Consider the following 23,677-nt stretch of genomic DNA (forward strand, 5'->3'; position numbering starts at 1 on the left):
AACCCTTGTTCTTCAGATTGAGTGCAGTATTTATAGAAGTCATGGGCCTGACCCGTCAAAATCGCGCCGCGCTTTGTTAATTGGCGTGCCGCGATTTCCCTCAAACAGGGAGGATGTAATTTTGCTTCAAAAATCGCAGCACGGCTTGAAATTGGCGTGGCGCGATTTCCTTCGAACAGACTTCAAATTTTAAGCTTTTTGCACTCCAGAACAGTATAAATTGCATGAGAACTCTATCAAAATGTCACAATAAGTCCCTAATATTACGTAATGACAGAATGTCATCAGTAAACGAAATACTCATGTCTCTGGTTTTGCTACCTTGACGCCCAAATCGTTGATTGAATAATTGATCTTTCAATAAGAATCAAATGAACATCGCATCAAGACTAAAAATCAAAGAACACGGCACGAGACAATGAACAACACAACGTTGCACTCAAACGATGAAATCACGAAGAAAAAAGAACATAGATCTATGTGAAATCACGTATTTAGATTAAAATAGAGAGAAAAAGATAAGAGGGACAATTTTTGGCCAAAAATTAACCCAAAACCACCCCCTTAATGAAGAAAATGGAAGAGATAACTTGGAGAGAGAAAAAACTTGGTAAGCTAATATATACATCCGTTCTTTTTAATGTTACAATTAATAAGCGAAAATACAAATGTAGAAAGACGAATTCATGATGAAATTATAAGTAGCGACTCGTTGGTAGTAACTGAGAGTGCATAAAATTTTTGGAGACAATGAGTTGAATATTCTAATTGAAATTGCAATCAATAAATAAAATTGGGATTCTAGTTTTTTTTTTTTTTTTTAAAGGAGGATTCTAGTTATCTATTATATACTCTATATATAAAAGGAATGCATGATTTTGGACTATTTTTTTAACTTTCGATTATACTCTTACAAAATTTGACTACAAGTGTAAGAATGCTATTTATTTTGTGTCATTTAAATAGATAAGAATTTATATTATATTTATTATATTATAGGTATCATTTAAGAATATAAGTATAGTTTGATGAGAAACTGCACATGTTAATTGTAGTGAGAAAAAAATATTTGTGTTAAGTTTATATTATTATAAAAAAAACCGCACATGTTAATTGTAGCGAGAAAAAAATATTGCATTGATGAGAAATTATTAAAATGAGTAAGAAAACAAATATTTTGATGAAATGATTTTTAAAGCATGATTTCCTTTTAATTAATTAATTTACCAGAAAGAAGAATAACAAAGAGGCGAAAACGAATCAGCAAAACTGCTTGAAGATGAAGACGACGATGACGGGATTGAGATCCTTGTTCCTCCGATCACTCAACTCTTCTTCCAGATCTTATTCTTCTTCTTCTGCCGCCATCGCCGCCGCCACCGCATCCACCACCACCCTTCGAACCTTTTCTTCCATTCGCTTTTCCAATCACTTCTCTCCCTCCTCGGGTACCGATTTTCTCAATTTTATTAGATTTCGATTTTACAACACTTCATTTTATTAATCAGATTTTGATCCTTCATATTCAAAAATCTCTGCATGTCCTAAATTCAAGTTCAAATTAAAATACCGATGAGCTTTTCTAGGCTATTAATTCTGTTGCATTTAGCTAGGTTATGTCTATTGTAGTATGGAGTATCGACAGTTTACATTCAGTGTGATTTTGAAATAATTGTAAAATTGATTCCGGCTAAAAGTGAGTCGAAGAGTGGATGCTTGTTTTTGCGTTGCAAAAATTAATTTTGAATGAATTGATTTTGTAAAGTTGATTTTATTTAAAAAAAATTGAGCTGAATGTCTAGTGAGTTGAACAATCAATTTCAGTGTAAACATCATGTTTAGACTCAAAGAGCTATAAATCCTAGCTTCAAGTTAGAATCTATTCCGGAGGCAAAATCGATTCTACTTGAGAACATCCTAACATATCAAAATCGATTTCACACCTCTAGAATCAATTCTAGCTGCTCTAAACGCGGAACCAAACATAGGCAAGTGATTTATGTTTTGATACATATGTCAAAGTGAGTTAAACAATAAACTGAGTCTAAAAAATAATTCTAGAATCAAAAAAATCTAGAATGAATTTTGTAGGCAAAATCAATTTTACTCAAGAACATACAAACATGTCAATGAATGCTACGCCTCTAAAATCAAATGTGGCTCATCCAACAGTGGAACCAAACATACACTCAATCATTTCCATTTTCTTAAATTATTACCGTGTCTGTGTTTCATAGATAAAATAAACATTATTACCGTGTCTGTGTTTCATAGATAAAATAAACAATTGATATTCCAATGTATGATGATTTGTTATGCATTTGTATGTAAAGTTATAATGGTTGATTTTGATTTTTCTTATTAACGGTTGAGATTACTTACTTTACGTAAAGAGAGGTGTTTACTTTAGAGAAGCTGCATCTGACTATCTATTATATGTGAATGTGTTTTGTTGAAAAAACATTCACAGAATGCAGGTCTCCTTTCTCAAATGGCATAGGGAGCATGCGATTTTATAGTGAAGAAGTGACTCACATGCCTGACATAAAAGACCCTGAGCTTTACAGCGTTTTCAAGGATTTGTTGGCTGAAAATTGGAGTGAACTTTCGGATGCTGTCGTTTCTGATGCTAAACATGCATTGTCTAAAAGTACGGAAGACAAAGCTGGTAAAGAGGTTGTGACCAACGTGTTCCGGGCTGCCCAGGCTGTTGAGGAGTTTGGTGGCATTCTTAACACCTTGAAAATGGAAATTGATGACAGCATTGGATTGAGTGGCGAGGTATTTTGATTTCACACATATATAAGACCTGGCAAATTAGTTCAAAAAACAGCGGAGTCACTGTGTGCATCAGTAAATTGAAATCGTTGGATGGAGATCAAACAACTCACATTTTACCTCATCAATTTGCGTCCGAAATAAGTAATCTTAATATTGACCTGTTTGATCTTCATCCAATGATTCCAATATGCTGACTGTAGTGGCTGTATCAGTTTTTTATGTTTAGCAAAACCTGGTCCGATTCATTAGAGACACTATTGTATTCTCTTACCATTCACCTATCACATTTGGTTGATGATCTGAGTTTTGATTTTTACTTAGGATGTAAAACCTTTGCCCAATCATATGCAAAATGCTCTGCGTACCATTTTTGATCGGTACACCACCTATTTGAATGCTTTTGGGCCTGATGAGAACTATCTGCGGAAGAAGGTGGAGCAGGAGTTGGGTACAAAGATGATACACTTAAAAATGAGATGCAGTGGCCTTGGTTCCGAGTGGGGAAAGGTATCATACATATATTTACACATTACAATCTATTTATCTGATAGTATTTTGATTTTAAAATGTTATTACCAACGGCTTATGGCTGCCAATGGGGGCAAGTTTCTAAAACTATGGAAACATGACAGATAGTCTGGTTGCTTTCAAGTTGAAGCGCGGCGTCAAGTTCTTTTGTTGTTAGTTTTCCTTAATTGTGAAAGATCATGACCTTCTGGAATATATGTTTCAGCTGAGAATTATGCTAGGAACACACAATGTTTCCAACTCACACTCTTCTATTGGTTAAAATTCACATGGATCTTACCAAAATTATGTGGGACTTATATGATTTACTGGGATCCATTTGAATTTTAATCAGTAGGAGAGAGCGTATTGGAAAGTGTGTATTAGAATGTGTGTTGCTATCACTCCTCTTCAACTAATACTAAAATATTTATGAATGAAGGATAAAAGAAAAGAGCTTCAAAGCTGTAGTTTTATGTTATAGTTTTTAGATTTTTCTTCTGTCTGCTTGCTTTTTCTTGTTATTTGAACTTAAGAGGCTTAGCACTGTAATCAATGGCTGCCACTCTCGTTATTTGAACCCCTGTTTCGACAACAACAACAACAACCAAGCCTTATCCCACTAAGTGGGGATATTTGTCCATGTCATAGAGATCCAACAAAGTTTTACGTTGGCTGTCGAGGCCTAACACAACCCTCTCCTTTTACCCGTTTCGACAATTTCAAATTTTTATTTGCAGTTGCAATCATTCAATTTCTTTACCTTGAAAATATGTAGTTAAATGATTATATATGTCACAATTGCAGGAATATCAAATTTAACTTTTTCATGCCCTTTCTCAAACTCCTCCTTGAATTATTTTTTCAGACATTTTTGGTTGGTAGACTATCCCATGTGTAGTCATTAATTAGAAAATGTTAAAAAGGTAAAATAACTCATGACAGGAGAAAAATAAAAGAAATCCGTTGCATTTCTTCTTTATTCTCTCTCTCTCTCTCTCTCCCAGTATGATTGATTATTATTAATTACTTATTTGCCATGTGGGATAGTAGTTCTACAAACTTAGTGTTGCTCTGTTAATAATTACAGATATTTTTCTGATCCTTTATCCTATCTGGGGTTTCTGTTGCAGGTTACGGTTCTTGGAACTTCTGGACTTGCAGGTTCATATGTCGAGCAAAGAGCATAGAAGAATTATTTTAGAAACAGTGCATGCAATGGATAGTTTGTTGCTTGTATCATGTTCTTGATGCATGTAGACCCTTCGATTCGTCTTCTCCTGTTTTTTTTTTTGTTATGTGTTTAATCACAAGGAAATAATAGTGGCTTTTAACTATGTCAACTGGGAATATTTTCCATCATTTTCAATGTCATTTTCCATAAGCTGAAAATGCTGGTGAAATTATAAGAACTTGTATATTTTCTGAGGATATGAAAATAACATGTCAGGTGGTTGGTTATTTATATTGAGCTACCCCTCATTTGTTTCTACATTCATCACTTGCAAGCACAAATACAGGAAAATAATATGTACATGTAAGGACATACTACCATGTTTCATTGAAATCTGCATATCTTCGTGTCTGTAAAAACATGTGTTAGATAAATGAATGAAATATACCATGGCCAAGCAAAAAAGGGTGGTGGAAGTTTTCATTTTCCCCCATTGTTTGACATTGCCAAACGATCAAATTAAATATGAATGTACCCTCTAGCTCTCCTTTTTAAAAATGGCGATCAAAGTATGGAAATAAATGGTTCAGATTTAGAGCAGTTTTTGGTGAGGCGTGGTTAGCAGGAGGACTAAAATTGCCTGGGTTAGTGTGCTCTGCTTGCTGAGTTAATGAATATGTTGTCATATGTTTCTTTCTCATTTGATGAAGGTAAAGGGTGTTGACAGGGTAGCATTCACAGTTAAGTTTGCCAGCTCTCTTTTCTCTATGATGCTTCTTTGATCAGTCTGGTCTCTCTGATGGTGAGGTCTTTGTCCTAGACAGGCAGTAGAGAAGTTTTGTGCCCGTCAAGGTATGCACTTTAGCTTGACAACTGATGTTGAATAGAATCCCTACAAGAGTCAACTTGTTTCATAGGAGAGTGATTTTAGATGTATTGGGTACTGCTTGCCTTTTGTGTGGGGATCATAGTGAATCTGGTCTTCATCTGTTTGCATGTTGTGATTTCTCTTTTCTTCCACTAGTTAGGACTTGTGTTGGTAATTCCCCATAATCTCTCTCAACTCTTTTCTATGTTTTGTGACTTCAACCCATCAGGCATGGTTCAAATGGTTTTGTCATTAGTCTTGCATGCAGTTTTGTGGGTGAATTGGGATACAAGGAATGTATGTAATTATTCTAATAGGGTGAGTGATTTTGAGGAGGTAGTAGAACATATCAAGTAGAGTGTGCATTCATATCAAGTGGCTTTGTCATTAATCTTGCATTCAGTTTTGTGGGTGCATTCATATCTGAAAATGGTTTTTGGCTCGATCTAAATCGTCAACCTGTCTCTATTATAAGTGGAGTGTGAATCCTATCGAATGTATCTCTAGAAATCGTTAGCCGATGATTTGTCTATTTCGGTCTTGATTTTGTATTGTTGTATTTGTATGCCTTTCCTATTGTGGTTGCTCTTGTATGAGGGTTGGAATACCTTGTGCATTCCTTTTTTAATATAAGTTTTGCTACTTAAAGAAAAAATATGAATTTATTTTGCCAGCATAGTTAACAAGTCAACTTTCAATTGTTTGTTGCAAGATAGTAACTACATATAGTCTGTTTTCAAAGCTTGTGCTATTCCTTATTCAATAATGTTCAACCAGTTCTGATTCTTACATTTCTGGCTTTAATCAGAATAGGAAACAACAATAAAGTACATCCATATAAATTCAAGTAACTTTGGTACTTGGTAGTATTTTACGATACAACCATGATTCAGATGGTGACTTAGGCAGTGGTGGTAGTAACACAGCTTTACGACAGAGACCGAAAGGCCATCCTTCACAATGACAAAACTCCTGAATTATAGAACGCTTCCAATATTCCGACAAATCAAAATCATTCAAGCTTGAACATCTTGAAAGGTTAGTCTTCACAGAATAAAATCCTTCCCCATTAGCACTAGAAGAATACACTGAGAAACAGCTTTTAACCGACAAAAACTCTTCTCTTTCACCTTGTTCTTCATTACCTCCCTCCTTTGCCTTTGGTTCCATTTTCCCAGTAACACATAATTCTCTTGTTGCAGGAGAATATACCCAGGAAAAACTCTCTCTCAGTAGGCTTGGCTTGTTCTTTTGTTTCTCCATAGCTCGGCTTCTAACCGCCGAGACAATCACCTGAAGAAAACCACAAAAGAACGATAATTAATTATACTTCAAAGTTTAACGTCGAATTAATTACGATATACAAACATATACTATGTTAAAGTATCTTAGTTTTTCAAAAATAGTTTGATTTTAAGGTTGAAGGTTGAAGTGAATGTTTAATATACTTCCTGTTCTTCATCAAGATCACTAATTGGAAACTCCTCTTCAAGGCTTGTAGTCGAAAACCTTCGACTTCGACCAAAAGTTTGACACTGGGAAAAAACTTCCTTCAGAGCAGCTGCAAAGCATTTGCATCTCTTGGAATGGTTTGGTTGCTCCTCCTCATGGTAGAAAACACCCATTGTGAAACTGAAAGTAAATTGTTCAACTTTTCTATGCAAGATGTTTATATATTGGTACAAAACTAATTGATTTTGTGTTGATCCTTTAATTGACCTGCTTCATTGATAGTGGCCTTGCAGCAATATTGAAACCCCACTAGAGCATTCCGTCCTTTAAGGTAAAGTTAAGTTAAAAATGCCCTAAAATAATACACTTTATGGCAAGAAAATTCAACTTGTGAAATAAATGCTTGTTTGACAACTACACATAGTAAACACCTAAGAAAATTTAATTGATGCATGTTTATTTATTTCTATGCATAAGTTGTGGTAGTGCTTGTTTTAGAGTTACACTTGAAGCTAAAGTCATGCTTAATAGACGTGCTACCGAACTGATATTGCTAGTGATAAGTTATTATCCAATTGAAATTATTTCGTGAAAAATAATTCAGAAAGAGACAAGTGCGTCGGTACATTTTGGGATAAGTGGTTTTTAAAGTTGAAATTGACTTGCATGACATAAAAGGGGATTCTCTATATACACAAGATTTTGGAAGGAAAAAGAAAAGAATAATTATTTTGCTTACAAAAAGTGGGGGAAAAAAATAGAATAGAGACTGCTAATTTTATAGGGTCTAGCTTTTTTCTTTCTAAGAAGCAAAAGGGAATATAAGAGATATTTCAACGTGTTTTGTAAGTACAACTTAGATGGTAAATAGAGATATATAATATGTAGTGGCGCAAATTTGAGTTTGAATTTTCCACTTCTCAACTATGTATGTGAGTTTGGTCGACTCTTTAGTAAGAAAAAAAAAAGGCATTTCAACCCGAATCGAAAATCAATTAAAATGGAGAACAAATAAAGATGGCTGGCCCAGAAACAAGACACCTCACACCCCCAAATTTCTATCAAATTAATCTGATCTACATATCACTCATAGAACAAATAATGCGGCTATATTAATGCTCTGCCATGGCCCTTCTACTAGGGATCCTGTCTCAAAAAATACACTCAGGGCTAATTGTTTCTCAAGGACCAATATCACGTATTAGTCATAGCATTAATCATCCACATTTCCTCTTCATAACTTAAGAGACATGTCCTTTATGAGTTACCGTATACGGAAAAAGACAACTCATTCTCTTTAGACAATGTCAAAGTCACATTATATTAGAAGAGGAAAAATTATGGGTCATTTTTGTCAAAGTCACATTATACTAGAAGAGGAAAAATATGGGTCTAATAAAAAATCGGATATTTGAAAACTTTGATGATATTTATAATCTAATAGGATAATCTAATAGGATAATAGGATAATCTAATAGGATGGATAATCTAATAGGATAATAGGATAATCTAATAGGATAGGATAATATTATTAGTATTCTTTTTTTTTTTGTCAGGTAGCCTAGTGGCTAGAATTCACTTTATAAGGTGAATAAGTGGGGTGTCCGGGGTTCGAACCCCGGCCCCTGCATATAATAATGCATTGTCCTACCAACTGAGCTATGCTCACGGGACTATTAGTATTCTAATTATTATATAATACTATATGATGAAGAATAATATGGAAGACTCTATAATTCTAGAGAATAGAATTCTAGAGAATAATGTGAAAGTCTCTAGAACACTAAAGAATAATATAGAAATCTCTAGAATACTAGGGAATAATAAGGAAGCTACTGGGAAGTCTTAACTTTTCTAGATCCTTCTAGTCTTATGTACTAGAGTATCCATATCTCTAGACTTTTCTTTGTTTCTAGATATTTCTAGTTTGTAATTTAGAGTCTTCCTAGAGTAGTATAAATAAGGCTCACCACCTAGTGTTTTGGCATCATCAAGCATAGAATAGAAATAATCAAATAATATAATCTTTTCTTTGAGAATATTAGAGAGTTTCTCTATTTTCTCTACCTTTCCTTTTGTCCCTGAGCCACTATAAGTCTACAAATATATATAATGCTATGATATATCAAACTAAAGAAATAAAGAGAGGAGAAAGTATGATGATATATCTTTTTTTTTTTTTAAGAAGCTAAATTAGCCCACCTAAATTGATATTGGAGAGAAAGTATGATGATATATCTTTTTTTTTTTAAATGGTGCAAATTTACATGAATCAAAGGAGGGTATTTATACTACTACAGTTATCACTATTACATCTATAATAATAAAATGATTTACATAACTATTCTAAGTTGACATTTTGCAGATATTTTAAAATAATAGTAAGACGTGTGTTTTATATAATTTTAAAATAATTGAGGATTTTCTAGTTTCTTATAGCAGGGTAATTTTTATGATGTAAAGCCACTTGTGGGTTTAGGGGCCGTGATTTTTATGGTAGGATAGGTAGTCTTAAAAGTTGTATAAAACAAAATGGTCAAATATGAGAAAGCGTGTTCCGACCATAAACATGGTTTTATACCTTTTCCTAGCACCAGAGGTTGTTGATCTTCTACATAGGGTTCAAATGGTCATGCAAAACAATTTCATGACTCCTAGAACCATGAATGTTGTGTTTACGAAGATTGGTTTTGTTGTCCAAAAAGGTCTAGCGGCGCTTTGTTGCCCGCTTGCCTTCTATTTGTGTAAAAAAATTGAAATAATTAGCATAGCACGAGAAACAAGAGAATGAGAAAATGTGGAGAATCAAATTCAAATATTTATTTAAAGAAATCAAACTATTCATTAAAATTGGCATTAGAGAGAATTCAACATGAGACAACATACTCTAACATATCAAATCAACATTCATAAGTTAGTTAAACGGAAATTTTTTTTTTCTACCCTACTTTTTTGCCAAAAATCCAAAAATACCCTACTTTTATAAAAATTTCCAAAAATGCCCTACTTTTTCTGGTCAACCTGACACCCCACAACTCCAAGTTGTGGGGTACCCTAAAAGTTGATGAAATTTTTGTCTTTATTATACCCCACAACTCCAAGTTGTGGGGTACTTTATTTTTTTTTTAATTTTTAAAATACCCCACAACTTGGAGTTGTGGGGTATAATAAAGACAAATTTCACCAACTTTCAGGGTACTCCACAACTTGGAGTTGTGAGGTACCTTGAGGTGCCGCAAAAATGCGTCTCCCACAATTTTTTTTTCTTTCAAATTTTTTATAATATGATAAAAAAAATCAGAAAAAACATAATTTCCTAAAAAAAATATATAACAAATAAAATTACAATTATTATATAAAAAATGTCCTGTTCCCAAACCTTCTTCTTGCGACTTGCCTTGGATCATTACGACGCGGTTAGGGAATTGTTAGACAACGATTTCTTTCATGATGATTTACTATATGGCCATGTTGGGATTCGTCATTGTTATCTGTAGTTGATAAAAAAAAATAAGAAAGAACTTAATTGGAATAGACTAATAAAATTATATAACATATAAAATTACAATAATTTCCTTAAAAAAAACAATAACGATGATGAAGACCAACATGATGTGTCGTTAACGTTGGGTCACAGTACACAAATACAATCAACTACAAATAACGATGATGAAGACCAACATGACCCTCAAGAAATTCATCGTGAAAGAAATCGCCGTCGAGTCACAAGACGAAGGTGTGGAACAGGACATTTTTTATAATTATTGTAGATTTTATTGTTTTTTTTTAAGGAAATTATTGTAATTTTATATGTTATATAATTTTATTAGTCTATTTTAATTAAGTTCTTTCTTATTCTTTTTATCAACTACAGATAACAATGATGAATCCCAACATGACCATATAGTAAATCATAATGAAAGAAATCGTCGTCTCACAATTCCCTAACCGCGTCGTAATGATCCAAGGCAAGTCGCAAGAAGAAGGTTTGGGAACAGGACATTTTTTATATAATAATTGTAATTTTATTTGTTATATATATTTTTTTTAGGAAATTATGTTTTTTCTGATTTTTTTTTATCATATTATAAAAAATTTGAAAGAAAAAAAAATTGTGGGAGACACATTTTTGCGGCACCTCAAGGTACCTCACAACTCCAAGTTGTGGAGTACCCTGAAAGTTGGTGAAATTTTTGTCTTTATTATACCCCACAACTTCAAATTGTGGGGTATTTAAAAAATTAAAAAAAAAATAAAATACCCCACAACTTGGAGTTGTGGGGTATAATAAAGACAAAATTTTCACCAACTTTCAGGGTACCCCACAACTTGGAGTTGTGGGGTGTCAGGTTGACCAGAAAAAGTAGGGCATTTTCGGAAATTTTTATAAAAGTAGGGTATTTTTGGATTTTTGGCAAAAAAGTAGGGTAGGGAAAAAAAAATTTCTAGTTAAACGTTAATTAATATTCATAACTTAGTTAAAAGTTTTTTTTTGAAAAGGCCAAATAATGATATAATAACAAGGATATGATGTTTGCGCACAAGATGTGTTAGAAACAACGCACCAAAATGTCAAAAACAACAATCAATCAAAAAACTGTACAATCCGTAAAAAAACAGACACATGCAACATTACAAGAGAGCTGAAACACACAGAATAGGATTAAGCCTCCAAAATTGGTAATCATAATCGAAAGTAATATATTTCGACTTTAACCACCAAAAGGATAGAAGTTTAACCCTTTCACACAATGCTTGAATGTTCTCCTGTTTATTCTAAAAAATGTGACGATTCCGCTCTTTCCAAATGACTCAAACCATCGCGATCCAAATAATATGCGAAGAATATCTAACTTTAGTCGAAAATCCCCCTAGACCACCATATTGAGTGAGAAGAGACATTAAATTTTTCGTGGAAAGCTGTAGAGAAATTGACCCAACTACATGTGAGCTGCCAAATTTTACCGTAAAAATCACATTAAAAAAATAAATGATCCTTGTTTTCAGTTAAACCACAATTTGCAGAACAACCCTGCTAGAGATACAAGAACCATAATTAATCAAACACTAGTTCTATAAATAAAAACAATGCTACCCTTTTCTTTACCATTTTTTTTTTTTTTTTTATTTGGTATCTCCATGTAAGTACTCATTCCTCAATCTTGTATATGACTTAAATGGACGTCAAAGTGTTATGCTCAAGTTTAGATTCAAATGTGAAATTTTGATTGTGCAAAAAGACTGGTGTCAAATAAAAAAAAAGAGGAATGATATTTTGACAGCCAATTTCCAACAACTTTTGGTGACAACCTTTTTCCTCTCTTTCTATTGGACAATAACAATAGAGAGAGCAAAAGGAAGAGAGAGAATAAAAGTACAATGAAAATATGAGAGAGAGAGTTGTCACAAAAGTTGTTGAAAAATGGATGTTCAAATATCATTTCTCAAAAAAAAAAATGTCAATATCCGATCAAACAATTAATTAATTTAAAATGACTCATTGTCCGCTTGTTGGGAGCCATTTAAAGCCGACGAAGGGCAATATTAATGATTGATTACCCTTTCTTTTAGTATTGATTAATTTCTCTTACTCTTAAATTATTGATTGATTTTCTTCTATTATCAATATTATTGGTTGATTATTAATAATAATAAAGGAGTTAAAATGTGATATTGCATTGCACGAATTAATTACAAATAAGCTGAAAAACCATGATTAATTAATTAATTAATTAATTCATACAAATTACAACAAAAACAATGCAAATTTTGCAGATACACATTAATTTGCAGATGAAGAAGAAGAAGATTGAAGGTGTTGAGAAGTGAGAGAAATCAAAGATCTAAGCTTAGCAACAGCAGCAGTCTTATCAGGCGGACATTTGGAGATCGAAACATTGAAACACCGCAGAGCTTCATCCAACTTCCCACCTGCCAAGGCAGCGCAACCTGCCCTGTACGATTCGTCAGCCGTGCGTGCGTCGTGTATTTGATCGGCGTCGAGCGTGGCGGTGGCGCGTGTGTATTCCAGATTTGAAATTGCAGAGTCGATTTCTGACATTAAAGCTTCTGGTGTTGCAGCGATTATCTTTACGCCGTCGTATACGCTCCAATGGTTCTTGCCTCGTTCTACCGAACCCATAATGATTGATTAATTGGTTGTTGAAGAATGTTAGTGCGTCATTGAATTTGTATCACAGATTTAGATTTAGATTAGCTCATTTTCTTTCTCACACGCTTCTTCCTTTTCTTTTGGTTCCATTCATTTCTATCAGGGACACACGCACAATACAAATAATTAATTATACCTACCCAAAAATAAATAAATAAATAAAGAGGTCTATTTTATAAAAAAAAAAAAATAACAATTGCATAAGATGATAAATGATCTCTTTTAGTTTAATTAAAATGGTTTTGAATTCGTATACAATGTAGATTGATGGATTCGTGCAGTTGTGTGCAGAGTACACATGGATCACAACCCAAAGAAAAAGTCTATTTTAGTCGTAAAGAATTAGAATGGTCATAGATCACACTTTATCCTCACAAAATTTCCAAAAATGGGATAAGGGTAACTTTCACAATTCCTATGTGAAAATGTGGATTTTTAAAAGTACACTATCTTTTTTCTAAGTACATTTTCCGATCACTATTATAAGTAAAAATTTAAATTTTATATTCATTCAATTAATGACGTATAATTACATGTGAAACATTTTTTATTTTTTTACAAATGCCCAAGAATGATTTTCATATTTATAAATCCAAAAAAAAAAAAAAAATGACTCCATGAAACAAACACCCCCTAATATTTTTATTTTACATGAATGATAAAATTAAGTTGCACATTTTTCTCACAAGAATACTATAAAGGTAATTTCCTCAAAAAAAAAATACTATAAAGGTAATGTTTGGATAAACAATAGTTAAGCTGATTTTGAGCTGAGCTGATGTTGCGATTCGCAATGGTCCTGTGCAAGCAAAAAAGGAGAGGGGATGGGGCAAGAGAGGAAACTTTAAAATACAGGTGTAAAATCTAGTATAGATATAAACTACTGATATGTTTGATTCAACTGCAGAAATGGTATTAGACACACTTCTATTTTTTTGACACACTTATACTTGAAGTTAGGATTTTTGGTTTCATAAATTCACGGTAAAAATGACATTGAGACGCATATCTATAATAATAAGATCGTTGCTCTTTTTTCCCCCATATTTGCTCTTTATCCTAAGAAACAACCTTCGGGAGTTATCTAAAAACATACAGTATCGTTCAAGAGTTATCTCCTGAACGGTTTGCGCATTTCAGCTAAACTCAAGGCCTGCCTTTGAAAGCTCCTAAACTCGTTTCACCCGAACTGTTTGATCAACAAAAAAGTATAAATATATTCACACGTTATGCCGATATAGATGCATAGTTTGTAATGGACAAATAAAAATGAGGCAAATAGAGATAAATGATAATGAATAATGATCATCAATAATAACAATATCTCGAACATGAATTATATTATGAGTAGGAACTTAAATTCCTATTACAATGAATCATGAGATAGCTCACACAACAAAACAATTTCCTCATCAGTTACGTAAAGAAAGTAAATATCTGTTTCTGTGATCAAACCTCCGATTACACCGTCCAAGAATCTAAAACTCTGTTACACATGTAGTTGGGGAAAAATCTGATGTTTAAGGCATCCATTCGTATATCAAAATTCTTAGGATGGATACTATGAGCCTGTCGAAAATCGCACTTTGACCAAAACCATGTCCGAAAAATTTCCTTTACTCCCCCATCTCATTAATTTAAAAAGGCAAAAACATGTTGAACAACAAATAGCTTTGACAAAGGCTATTTGTCAAAGCATGACAAAGGCTTTGCCAAAGCTAGCTTTGAGTGCCTGTAATAATCTACAAGGTAGCTCCGGACTTAGATTGCTCGTGTTATACCATACCGCCTTCTGTGCTGGTTATTATTTATCTCAAGCAGCAACAACTCCAGAGGCCCATGGAACAATCACTGGTGCAGATGGATGTGAATTTCGATACCATTCGGGATACCTATCCTTAAAATTTAGTTTTGGTTTCTCTGCCTGGATTCAGAATACCAATAAGTGTATATTAGCTGGATTCAGAATACCATTAAGTGTATACTAGCTAGGACGAAAACAAAAAAAAAAACACGGTCGTGAAGGAAACTGTTTTAATCAAAACTATTTGCAAAATAGAAGTATCAAAGGTTCAAAATTAATTAAGCATTTTGGACCTGCTTGGATAAACAGCTCAATTAAATGCTTATAGCATAAGTACTATCATATAACTGCTTTGTATAAGCTGTTTCTATAACAAAAGATAAAATAATGTCAAACTGTTTTCATAAAAACTTTTTTTTTTTGAGGATGTTTTTTTCATAAAAACTAGGCTAAAATATGGTATTGGTCCCTGCAAAATAGGTCAGTTTTGGTTTTAGTCCCTGCAATTTTTTTTTATAGTTTTTGGTCCCTGCAAAAATAGGTCAGTTTTGGTTTTAGTCCCTGCAATTTTTTTTATAGTTTTTGGTCCCTGCAAAAAATTTTGTTTTTGGAAATAGTCCCCGATGATTTGTCACTTTTATAAATTAAAAAATAATTATTATATCTGTTTTATTATTATTTTTTAATTAAAAAATAATTATTGTTATATAAATTATAAAAAATAATACTTTTTATTAAGTAAACACATATGCCACATATGCACAAAAGTGACAAATCATCACATAATTGGGGTCAGGGACTATTTCCAAAAATAAAATTTTTTGCAGGGACCAAAAACTATAAAAAAAAAATTGCAAGGACTAAAACCAAAACTGACCTATTTTTGCAGGGACCAAAAACTATAAAAAAAAATTGCAGGGACTAAAACCAAAACTGGCCCATTTTGCAGGGACCAATACCATATTTTAGCCTAAAAACTATAAGCTATTTTCATAATATATAAAATATTGTAAAGCTTACGAAAATAAGGTGAAAAGGTCCTCGTGAGCTTAGCTCAGTTGGTATGGACCAATGCATAAAATATGCAAGGTCCGGGGTTCAAACCCCGGCCACCACCAAAAAAAAATAAGGTGAAAAGAACTTATGAGCACGTCATAAGCTGTTTTCAAAAGCTCTTCTAAACATTCGCACAAGTGCTTATGCCAGTAAATAAGCCAATCCAAGCAGGTCCTTTATATAGAAAAGAGGAATCATATTCATCAGGGCAGAACTTACATATTTAAGCCAGCATTCCATATGTTTGTGCTGATAAATATCTGGTGAATGACATCCAAATTCTGACGGACAGTAAACCCAAATATTGCATTTTTTTTCACCTTCTTTGGCACGTTTAGCATGGTCCAAGCAAGCTTGACAGCAATCAGCTGCACTATCTTTATGGTGAGTAAGACCCCATCTAACCGCAGAACCGTCATAATCTGTATGAAGTTCAGGTTTGCACTCAGGTGGAAGGGCCCTGCCTGGAAGAACTTCCTCCTCTGGAGAAATGTATACACAGTAAATACAAAGATTAATTTTGATGGAAAAATATGTGCACAGTTCCATATTCTAACACACGATACAGGCATTAAAGATTCCAGAAAACAACTATCACAACAAGATGTCTTTTCCCGCTAGATGAGATCAGATACAGAAATTAAGCTACCAAAACGATTACCTAAATCCTCTGCACCATCAGGTTTGTCATTATGTTCTACATTCACAACCTCAACAGGTATCCAAAGGCCAATTTCTTCAGCAAGCACAGCCCAATCAGACTCCAAAGCTTTAACTAGCATCCCTAGTAGTAAGTTGAAATAAATATCAGGCATAATGTGTCAAAGATTTGTAAAGCGTTCATAACTATTTATTACCATGCAAACACACAAGCTTCATCTGAAAGTGTCACACAATCAACTCAAATGTTAGCAACACTGCAAAAATAATTGTTGTCCATAATCCATACCTGCCTCTTCTTGAGAAACGGTAGAGTTGGAAATCCCTCCCGCAGAAACTAATTTAACTTCTTCCAATTTTTCCTTGCGCCAATTTTCAACTGCATCTGTATAGAATGACTCAAATGTTAAAAATAAGCAATAAAATATCTTCCAGATTACACAAAATTACCGTTCACATAACACTGCAAACTTTAGTGTCAAAAATAGAATGTGACTAATAGTTGCAAAAGACGGGCCTTGTTCTAACACACAAATTTGGCCACACGAGTGACATTAAAGAAATTTTATTCATTATGCATTCTTTAAATCTTTACATATTGGAAAATTTTATACATAAAAATTTCAATATAAAAATTGGGATTTTCCCTTTTTTTTTTTGTTGGTCTAACACCCGAAGGAATATAGATCTTCCGGTGACTGTAAATGTAAACCAATGAACCCTCGTGTTTTTTCTTCATTTTGGTTCTAGACATGCTTATTGAATATTCACAAGAAGTGGTGCAACGATGCTCTCTTTTGAATATATACAAATTATTCTTTTATTGACGCCATCTCAATATTAGCTAACGGGGGTTGGTGGTTTTCTTGTTGAAATCCACACACTAAAGGAATTGTATGAGGAAAGGGAACAATGATATGGGCCTCCTTCAATTTAGTTATGCATTATAAAATTTTTATTCTCTAGTTTTCTATCTCCTTACTTTGTAAATGCCAAAAGGAAATGATAGATCCAACAGTCCAGATGGAAGCTTCAACTGGACATTAAAAAAACTAGGTACACTGACTTGATGCTCTAGATTATGCCAAACCCCCTCCCATCTTTCATAATTTAACAGCATGCCAAATACATTTGTTGGTCTATATCTGTATTTCTATCTGTCGATGATAATTTCCGACTTTCAATTTATTTTTATTAGATATTTTATTTAATATATTATTAAAATATTGTGAACAAACTTGGTAAAAAAAATTGCAGTTAGTTATGCACAATAACAAATGTTCAATTAAGTTGATAAATGAACTTTCAGTGTATATATTTCAGCACCCTAGACAAATAAAACATGAAAATATTAAATAATTATGACCTTTCTCAAATCAGTAACACAATGAGCATTTGGACAGTTGTGAGGAAAAGTTCGCTTCAGTCCTACACATCATACTAAAATATAAGAACTGCTAAACTAAAATTCTGAATTAGGTACCCATAAGCAATGAGAAAAAGGTGAAATGTGTTTAGTATAAACTCCAGAAAGATACAGAGAGAGTAAATCGCAGTGATGGATCAATGAAAGGATGAAAACATAGGATGGAAAACAAAGATGGTGAATCACTTCGGCAGAGGAAGACAGTGGCGGTCACTTGCAAAACACTCCAACATTCATGTCAATCTAAGTTTGAGGTGGATATGAGATTCAGAATGAGATGTAACTTAATAAAGGCAAACTACACCAATTTATAGACTTGTTGACCATGATTGCTATGTAACGTGTCTGTGATTCATTGTTGTGTATAGTCTTGGGCTTGAGTCCCACATTAGGGGGACTCCCATATGGTTTGATTTGGGACTTGAGCGACTCCAAATCCAGTCCGGAATAGATTCTCTCAAGTAAGCTGCTGATGCAGAGCTGACTGATAAGCAAGACTGGCATCTAAAAGGTTATCCACCGACAAGGTTAGTCAAGGTCTACAGCCTACAAGATTATAATATACACAACACGTACAGAGTGTTTTTCATTGCCTTGCTCCTTGTGTTGAGTTATCCAGTGGTCTATTGGGCCGTTGGACCCACATACCAAATGCAAGATCGAGAGAAGCTGGACGATCTTGTCTCTTGCTTTCGAGGTAAGGGGCTTGAGCATGTATCCTATTTAGAGAATGTAAAAAAAACTGACCTCCAAGAAGTCCCAATCAGAGAGGGAGCAGATGCCCCCAAGTCAATTGTTTTCGTAAGAACTAAGAGCAACTTCCTGAGAGGGAGAATGCACAATTTGACAATGTCATTGATCTAATGCAACTTACGAACCTCTGCCTCAAGTTTATCCCTAAGGGTGAGAGTCGTAAGAGCTAAATTCAAGATGGCTGCATTTCTCATTCCACTCAAGATTCATCTTTCTTACTTGAACAACTTGAGAGCAAATCTCTTCGAGAATGAGCTTCAACTCGTGTGATGTAGGCATGATTGCCATAACTTAAATGCTAGTGGAAGCAAATATAGGGTGTTGTACTGTAATCACGCTTATATCAAATTGGGGGCATCTATTCTGGACTAGATCTGGAGTCCCTAAAGGCCCAAATCAAACCACATGGGAGTCCCCCAGTGTGGGCCTCAAGCCCAAGATAGTTGTATACAATAAAGAACATCTGAAACAGTTACATAGCAATCATGGTAAACAAGGATATAAAATGTCATAGTTTTCCTCCTATTCAGGTGCATCTCATTCTGAATCACACCCACCACCTTAATCATAGACTGTTGTGAGTGTTGGGATGTTTTGCAGGTGACCGCCGTCATCTTCCTATTCCGAAGTGATTCACAGCTTTTATCTTCCATCGTGCAGTTTCATCCTTCAATTGATCGACTATTGCCCTCTCTCTCCACATTCCTTGAGTTCATAGTGAACAAAATGCGGTACCATCAATTACTGATACCAGGTTAAATATGATATTTTCAACCAAAAAATGTTTTCAAACTAAGTTTGGCACCTCCATAACCCCATATTTACTTTTGCCCCTTCCACCACAGTTCAATTTTATTAAACTATTCCATACTTCGACTAATACCTATTTCCAAATGAAAAAATACTCAAGCCATGTCTTAGAGTTTGATCTTTAGGCTTAACTCAACCCCACAAATGCAATCGTAAGGTGCGGACTATCAATCTTTATAATGACTACTTTAACCATATCTCTAGTCGATGTGGGATTTCAGCATGCCTCCAATAGGACATCTGGAACGTGAACAAATGCAGGTTACCCAATAACAACACCTCCCCATGCTTAGGATTGGACATTCAGAGCATGGAAAAAACAGGTGGCCCAATAACATATTTAGAAGGGGCATTGATATCATCTAAGAATTTGAACTCTAGTCCTAACTCAACACAAAATAGATTGTGAGGTGATGACTACCCGAGCCATATAAGGACTACTCTGGCCATAATATTTTAATCAATGTGGATTGTAAACAACACACAATTAGTTTTTTTTTCCCACAATTCAACTAAAACATAAAGAAAGCCAAATTTTTAAATATTTCAGTATTGCGTACAATCCAAATGAATAAAGACATTTTCTCACATTAAACCTTTCCTTTCAAAGTTATATAAAATGATTCTCATGAGGAATATACCCAGAAGTGGTTTAGGTCAATCAAACTATACTTCCTAGACATTTGAATAATTGAACCAGGACCAAAATCAATTGATACTATCCAAAGAAGAAGAAAAAACATGTCAAACGAATTTCATAAAAAATCATTAGAAAAACAGATAGACGATTATGCTTCTAATTTGTGACTTGACCCTAAGACATACATAAAGCAACTATTCTGTCCAATTTATGATTGAAACATAAAACAGCCAGTTTACTCTAGAAGAAAAAAAATTATGACCACCCAACAAGTAACGGCTACATTAAAATAGAACTGGATTAGTAGTTCATGTATCTAAGAATACATTATAAATCATGTATGTTTCAGACCTAATAATCATGGATCGGTACGCAGCAGAAAAGGGGTCATAGAGATCAATGTGTTCTTAAGGACAGAAAAAAACATCAAATGTTCCGAGGGTCAATGGTCATATTAATATGAAATCCTGATCTCCTAGCTTAATATAATGATGTCATTCATTATAATCAGTGTTGTTAAATAGCACGGATATAGAGGAGTTGTAGCATAGCGGAATTTGAACAAATAATTATTGTTCCGCGATATGCTATTTAGTACAAAATGTTGTCAAATAGTGGCTATAGCACTGTTGGGCAGCAGAATGTTAACAATCCACTATTTTCAGCTATCTACAATTGCAACACTGTTCCAACAACAACCACCAAGTCTTAACTCACTAAGTGGGATCGGCTACATGGATCAAACGACGCCCTAATGTTCTATCATATACCATATTTCTATCCAACTCATTAATCTCTAGATCTTTTTTACTAGTTTCTCTTATAGTTTTTCCAAGTCTTCCTCTACCTCTAGTGATTTGACTACCCTGCATCTGATCTACTCTCCTTACTACAGTATCAATAGGTGCCCAAATCATCTAAGCCTAGTTTCCACCATCTTTTATACAATAGGTGCTACCCCAACTCTCTCTTTAATGCTATCATGTCTAATCTTATCCCGTGTCTTGCCAAACATCCAACAAAACATCCCCATCTCTTTATTAAGTGTTCTAACACTAATTTAGATAAATAAGATTGCAATCAACTTCACAATTGACATATTTCACATATACTTCTCTACCTAAAAATCAAGTTGGCCAGTGAACTGTCAATTTTCCAATCACCTACAGATGAAATTGATCATGTAAATATGATAGCTCCAAGTCCAACCATCTCACATTCCCGTTTGTTGTGTCGAGTTTTTAGCTCAAGGTTGTTGTTAAATATGAATATATATCAAAATCTTCTCAATGCTTAATCACTGAAGAAACAATAGACTATTATCATCACAATCTATCAGCATACACTAACCTCGCTCCATAGCAATGCCTTGGGAGTGAGATCCATTATTGCTTCTGCTATTCAAACTAACTAGTCTCTGCAAGACCTCATCAATTATCTTCTGTTTCAAGTGCTGAGGCAACTCAACCTCCGTACTTTGGCTTGAAAACTCCCCTTCTAATTCCTTCACCTTTTTTCACACAAAGTATTCATAACATAACATTAATTAACAAACTTTGAGCCACGTAAACAACAACTGATTACTTCTTAATTCTTACCAATTTCATTAACTTCACCGGTTTGTATGACTTCCTAATTCGATTCGATTCTTCCATTTTCCGAATCTGATCTGGTTTATACACCACAACTGAAAAACCACACAACAATCTTAGTTAAAAACATGCAAAGCAATAGTCTAAGTCTTTCCATTTTGGGATGTCTAAAAAAATTACCATAAACCTTAAAAACACAATTTTTTGGAATACCCTTTAGTTTGTTTTAGTCTTTTCTGTTTTAAGTAAAAACAGGAAACATAAAAAATAAAAAAAGACATAAACATGACATGCTTAAAAAAAGGAAAAAAAAGAACTTACTGTTTCTTGAAACACTACCAGAGTAGATATAAAGAGAAGCATAAAGAGAACGAAGACAATAGAGAGCAATAGCAATGTTGAAAAGACAAACTAAGATAGTGATTTTTTTGTAAGAACAAACCCACTTTCCACCTCCTCTTGATTGAAGTTGAATCCCCCACTCACTTCTTGCCATCATAACCCTTTATTATCTTCATTCCACCATTGCCCTTGATTCTTTTTCTCTTCCTCAGACCAAAAAGATTGCAACTTTAACGAATTTTCAACGTTAAAAGTTGTTTGGGCACCAAAATAGATCGATCTATGAAAAGGGACAAGAACCTAGGATTTGTTAGAGGTGGGTTAAGGTTACTGGGCTCTACCTCGTGTGAATCGAAACGTGGGATTGGAAAGTTTTGAATCTTTTGATGTTGTTGTGTGCTAACGTGCGCTTGTTGTTGTCTGAGAGTGGTGGGATTTGGTTTGGATCAACTAATCATTTCGGTAGTTTTCGTCATCATTAATGTTGGAGCCTATGCTTTGTGCTAAAATGCGCTTGTCATAAATACTGTAAAATCTAGGTGAAATTTATGTCTGTCCTTTCACACTTTTCCCGATCGGTATTTAAGTTTTTAAAAACAATTAAATTTGCCATTTATATTTATATTGGATTAAGGGATTAATTTGATTTAGTTTTTAAAAGTTTTTCAAAATTATGGTTGATGTTTTAGTTACTACGCTTGTGTTAAGTTTTTTTAAAATCATTTTATTACAAAAATTGGTTTTTTATGTTTAAAATGAAATATAGGGATTATATTGGGTGATGTATTGAGTGATTATACCGAAGAGAATACCTCTTATTTATAGTAGTGTATTTTGATAGTGTCTTCAATGTTTTGAGGAATTGAAATCGAGATAGACGTTGCTACCTACTCCCTCCGGTCACTATTATAAGCAAAAATTCACTTTTTAGGTTCATTCAATAAATAATGTATGTGGTCTATATATAGACCACATACATCATTTATTGAATGAACTTAAAAAGTCAACTTTTACTTATAATAGTGACCGGAGGGAGTATTTGATTTGAGTGACTCTCTGATGTTAGAAATAACTCAATGGTCATTGAATAGTTTGCTGGTGTTAAAGACGGTGGAACACATCAATGTTGATGATTTCCCAAAATGGTGCAAGGGTGTAGCTCCACACCATGTTTTGTGTAGAGGTGAGCACCTAAGGTTGGCTTACCGTCATAGCTTGTTATTACTCTGTTCTTTTTTAATTGTCATTTTTAGAGAAATTTTTTGTTCCTATTTAATAGTTACTTTCAAAGTTCAATGCAGCATTAAATTTTGTTTTATCAATATTACCCCTAGACATTTATTGTGGAGAGAGAAACATATGAAATTATGATAAATGTTAGGGTCACACCTACTAACACTCTCTTTTAACACACCCAATAAAAATTTGCCATGTGTTCCACTTTTTTAATTCACTCAACTTGTAACCGGTTTGGCCATTTGGTGTTGGAAATTATTTATTTTATTTTTTATTATTAAATTCCTTTTTAACTTTTCATTTCCTCTTCTGAATCTCACCCGAACACAGTCTCTTCACGTTCTCCTTCAGATTCTTCTCTGTTAAAGTTTCCTTCTTTGATGGTCATCATCTAGCTTAACAAA

At 33.8% G+C, this 23,677-nt stretch overlaps 3 protein-coding genes across 3 annotated transcripts; 1 reads left to right on the plus strand and 2 right to left on the minus strand.

The window, feature by feature from the left end:
- The first annotated feature begins 1,220 nt into the window (after positions 1-1,220).
- SDH5 (succinate dehydrogenase 5) lies at positions 1,221-4,753 on the plus strand. The gene is made up of 4 exons (XM_085757369.1): positions 1,221-1,448; positions 2,471-2,781; positions 3,103-3,288; positions 4,422-4,753. The coding sequence occupies exons 1-4, from the start codon at positions 1,280-1,282 to the stop codon at positions 4,476-4,478; spliced, it is 723 nt and encodes a 240-aa protein (XP_085613495.1). The 5' UTR covers positions 1,221-1,279; the 3' UTR covers positions 4,479-4,753.
- Positions 4,754-6,009: 1,256 nt separating this feature from the next.
- On the minus strand, positions 6,010-7,789 carry LOC146951999 (uncharacterized). Its single transcript, XM_085757372.1, has 2 exons — positions 6,779-7,789; positions 6,010-6,623 (listed from the first exon to the last, which is right to left on the minus strand). Exons 1-2 carry the CDS (start codon positions 6,953-6,955, stop codon positions 6,174-6,176), a joined length of 627 nt encoding a protein of 208 aa, XP_085613498.1. The 5' UTR covers positions 6,956-7,789; the 3' UTR covers positions 6,010-6,173.
- Positions 7,790-14,224: 6,435 nt separating this feature from the next.
- Positions 14,225-22,523, minus strand: LOC146952000 (uncharacterized). Its single transcript, XM_085757378.1, has 7 exons — positions 22,017-22,523; positions 21,702-21,790; positions 21,454-21,613; positions 16,764-16,859; positions 16,476-16,598; positions 16,034-16,296; positions 14,225-14,878 (listed from the first exon to the last, which is right to left on the minus strand). Exons 1-7 carry the CDS (start codon positions 22,192-22,194, stop codon positions 14,768-14,770), a joined length of 1,020 nt encoding a protein of 339 aa, XP_085613504.1. The 5' UTR covers positions 22,195-22,523; the 3' UTR covers positions 14,225-14,767.
- Between the last annotated feature and the right edge of the window lie 1,154 nt (positions 22,524-23,677).

The sequence above is a fragment of the Medicago sativa genome, chromosome 1, assembly GCF_051527215.1.
Source record: "Medicago sativa cultivar Bolivia chromosome 1, Bolivia_mono, whole genome shotgun sequence".
In the NCBI taxonomy this organism is placed as follows: domain Eukaryota; kingdom Viridiplantae; phylum Streptophyta; class Magnoliopsida; order Fabales; family Fabaceae; genus Medicago; species Medicago sativa.

Coding starts and splice junctions, on each gene's coding strand:
- SDH5 (XM_085757369.1), top strand. CDS start 1,280: ATGAAGACGACGATGACGGGATTGAGATCCTTGTTCCTCCGATCACTC. Junction 1,449..2,470: donor TCACTTCTCTCCCTCCTCGG/GTACCGATTTTC, acceptor AAACATTCACAG/AATGCAGGTCTCCTTTCTCA. Junction 2,782..3,102: donor GCATTGGATTGAGTGGCGAG/GTATTTTGATTT, acceptor ATTTTTACTTAG/GATGTAAAACCTTTGCCCAA.
- LOC146951999 (XM_085757372.1), bottom strand. CDS start 6,955: ATGGGTGTTTTCTACCATGAGGAGGAGCAACCAAACCATTCCAAGAGA. Junction 6,624..6,778: donor ATCTTGATGAAGAACAGGAA/GTATATTAAACA, acceptor GGTTTTCTTCAG/GTGATTGTCTCGGCGGTTAG.
- LOC146952000 (XM_085757378.1), bottom strand. CDS start 22,194: ATGATGGCAAGAAGTGAGTGGGGGATTCAACTTCAATCAAGAGGAGGT. Junction 21,791..22,016: donor TGGTAGTGTTTCAAGAAACA/GTAAGTTCTTTT, acceptor GTGGTTTTTCAG/TTGTGGTGTATAAACCAGAT. Junction 16,860..21,453: donor AGGCATTGCTATGGAGCGAG/GTTAGTGTATGC, acceptor CATTCTATACAG/ATGCAGTTGAAAATTGGCGC.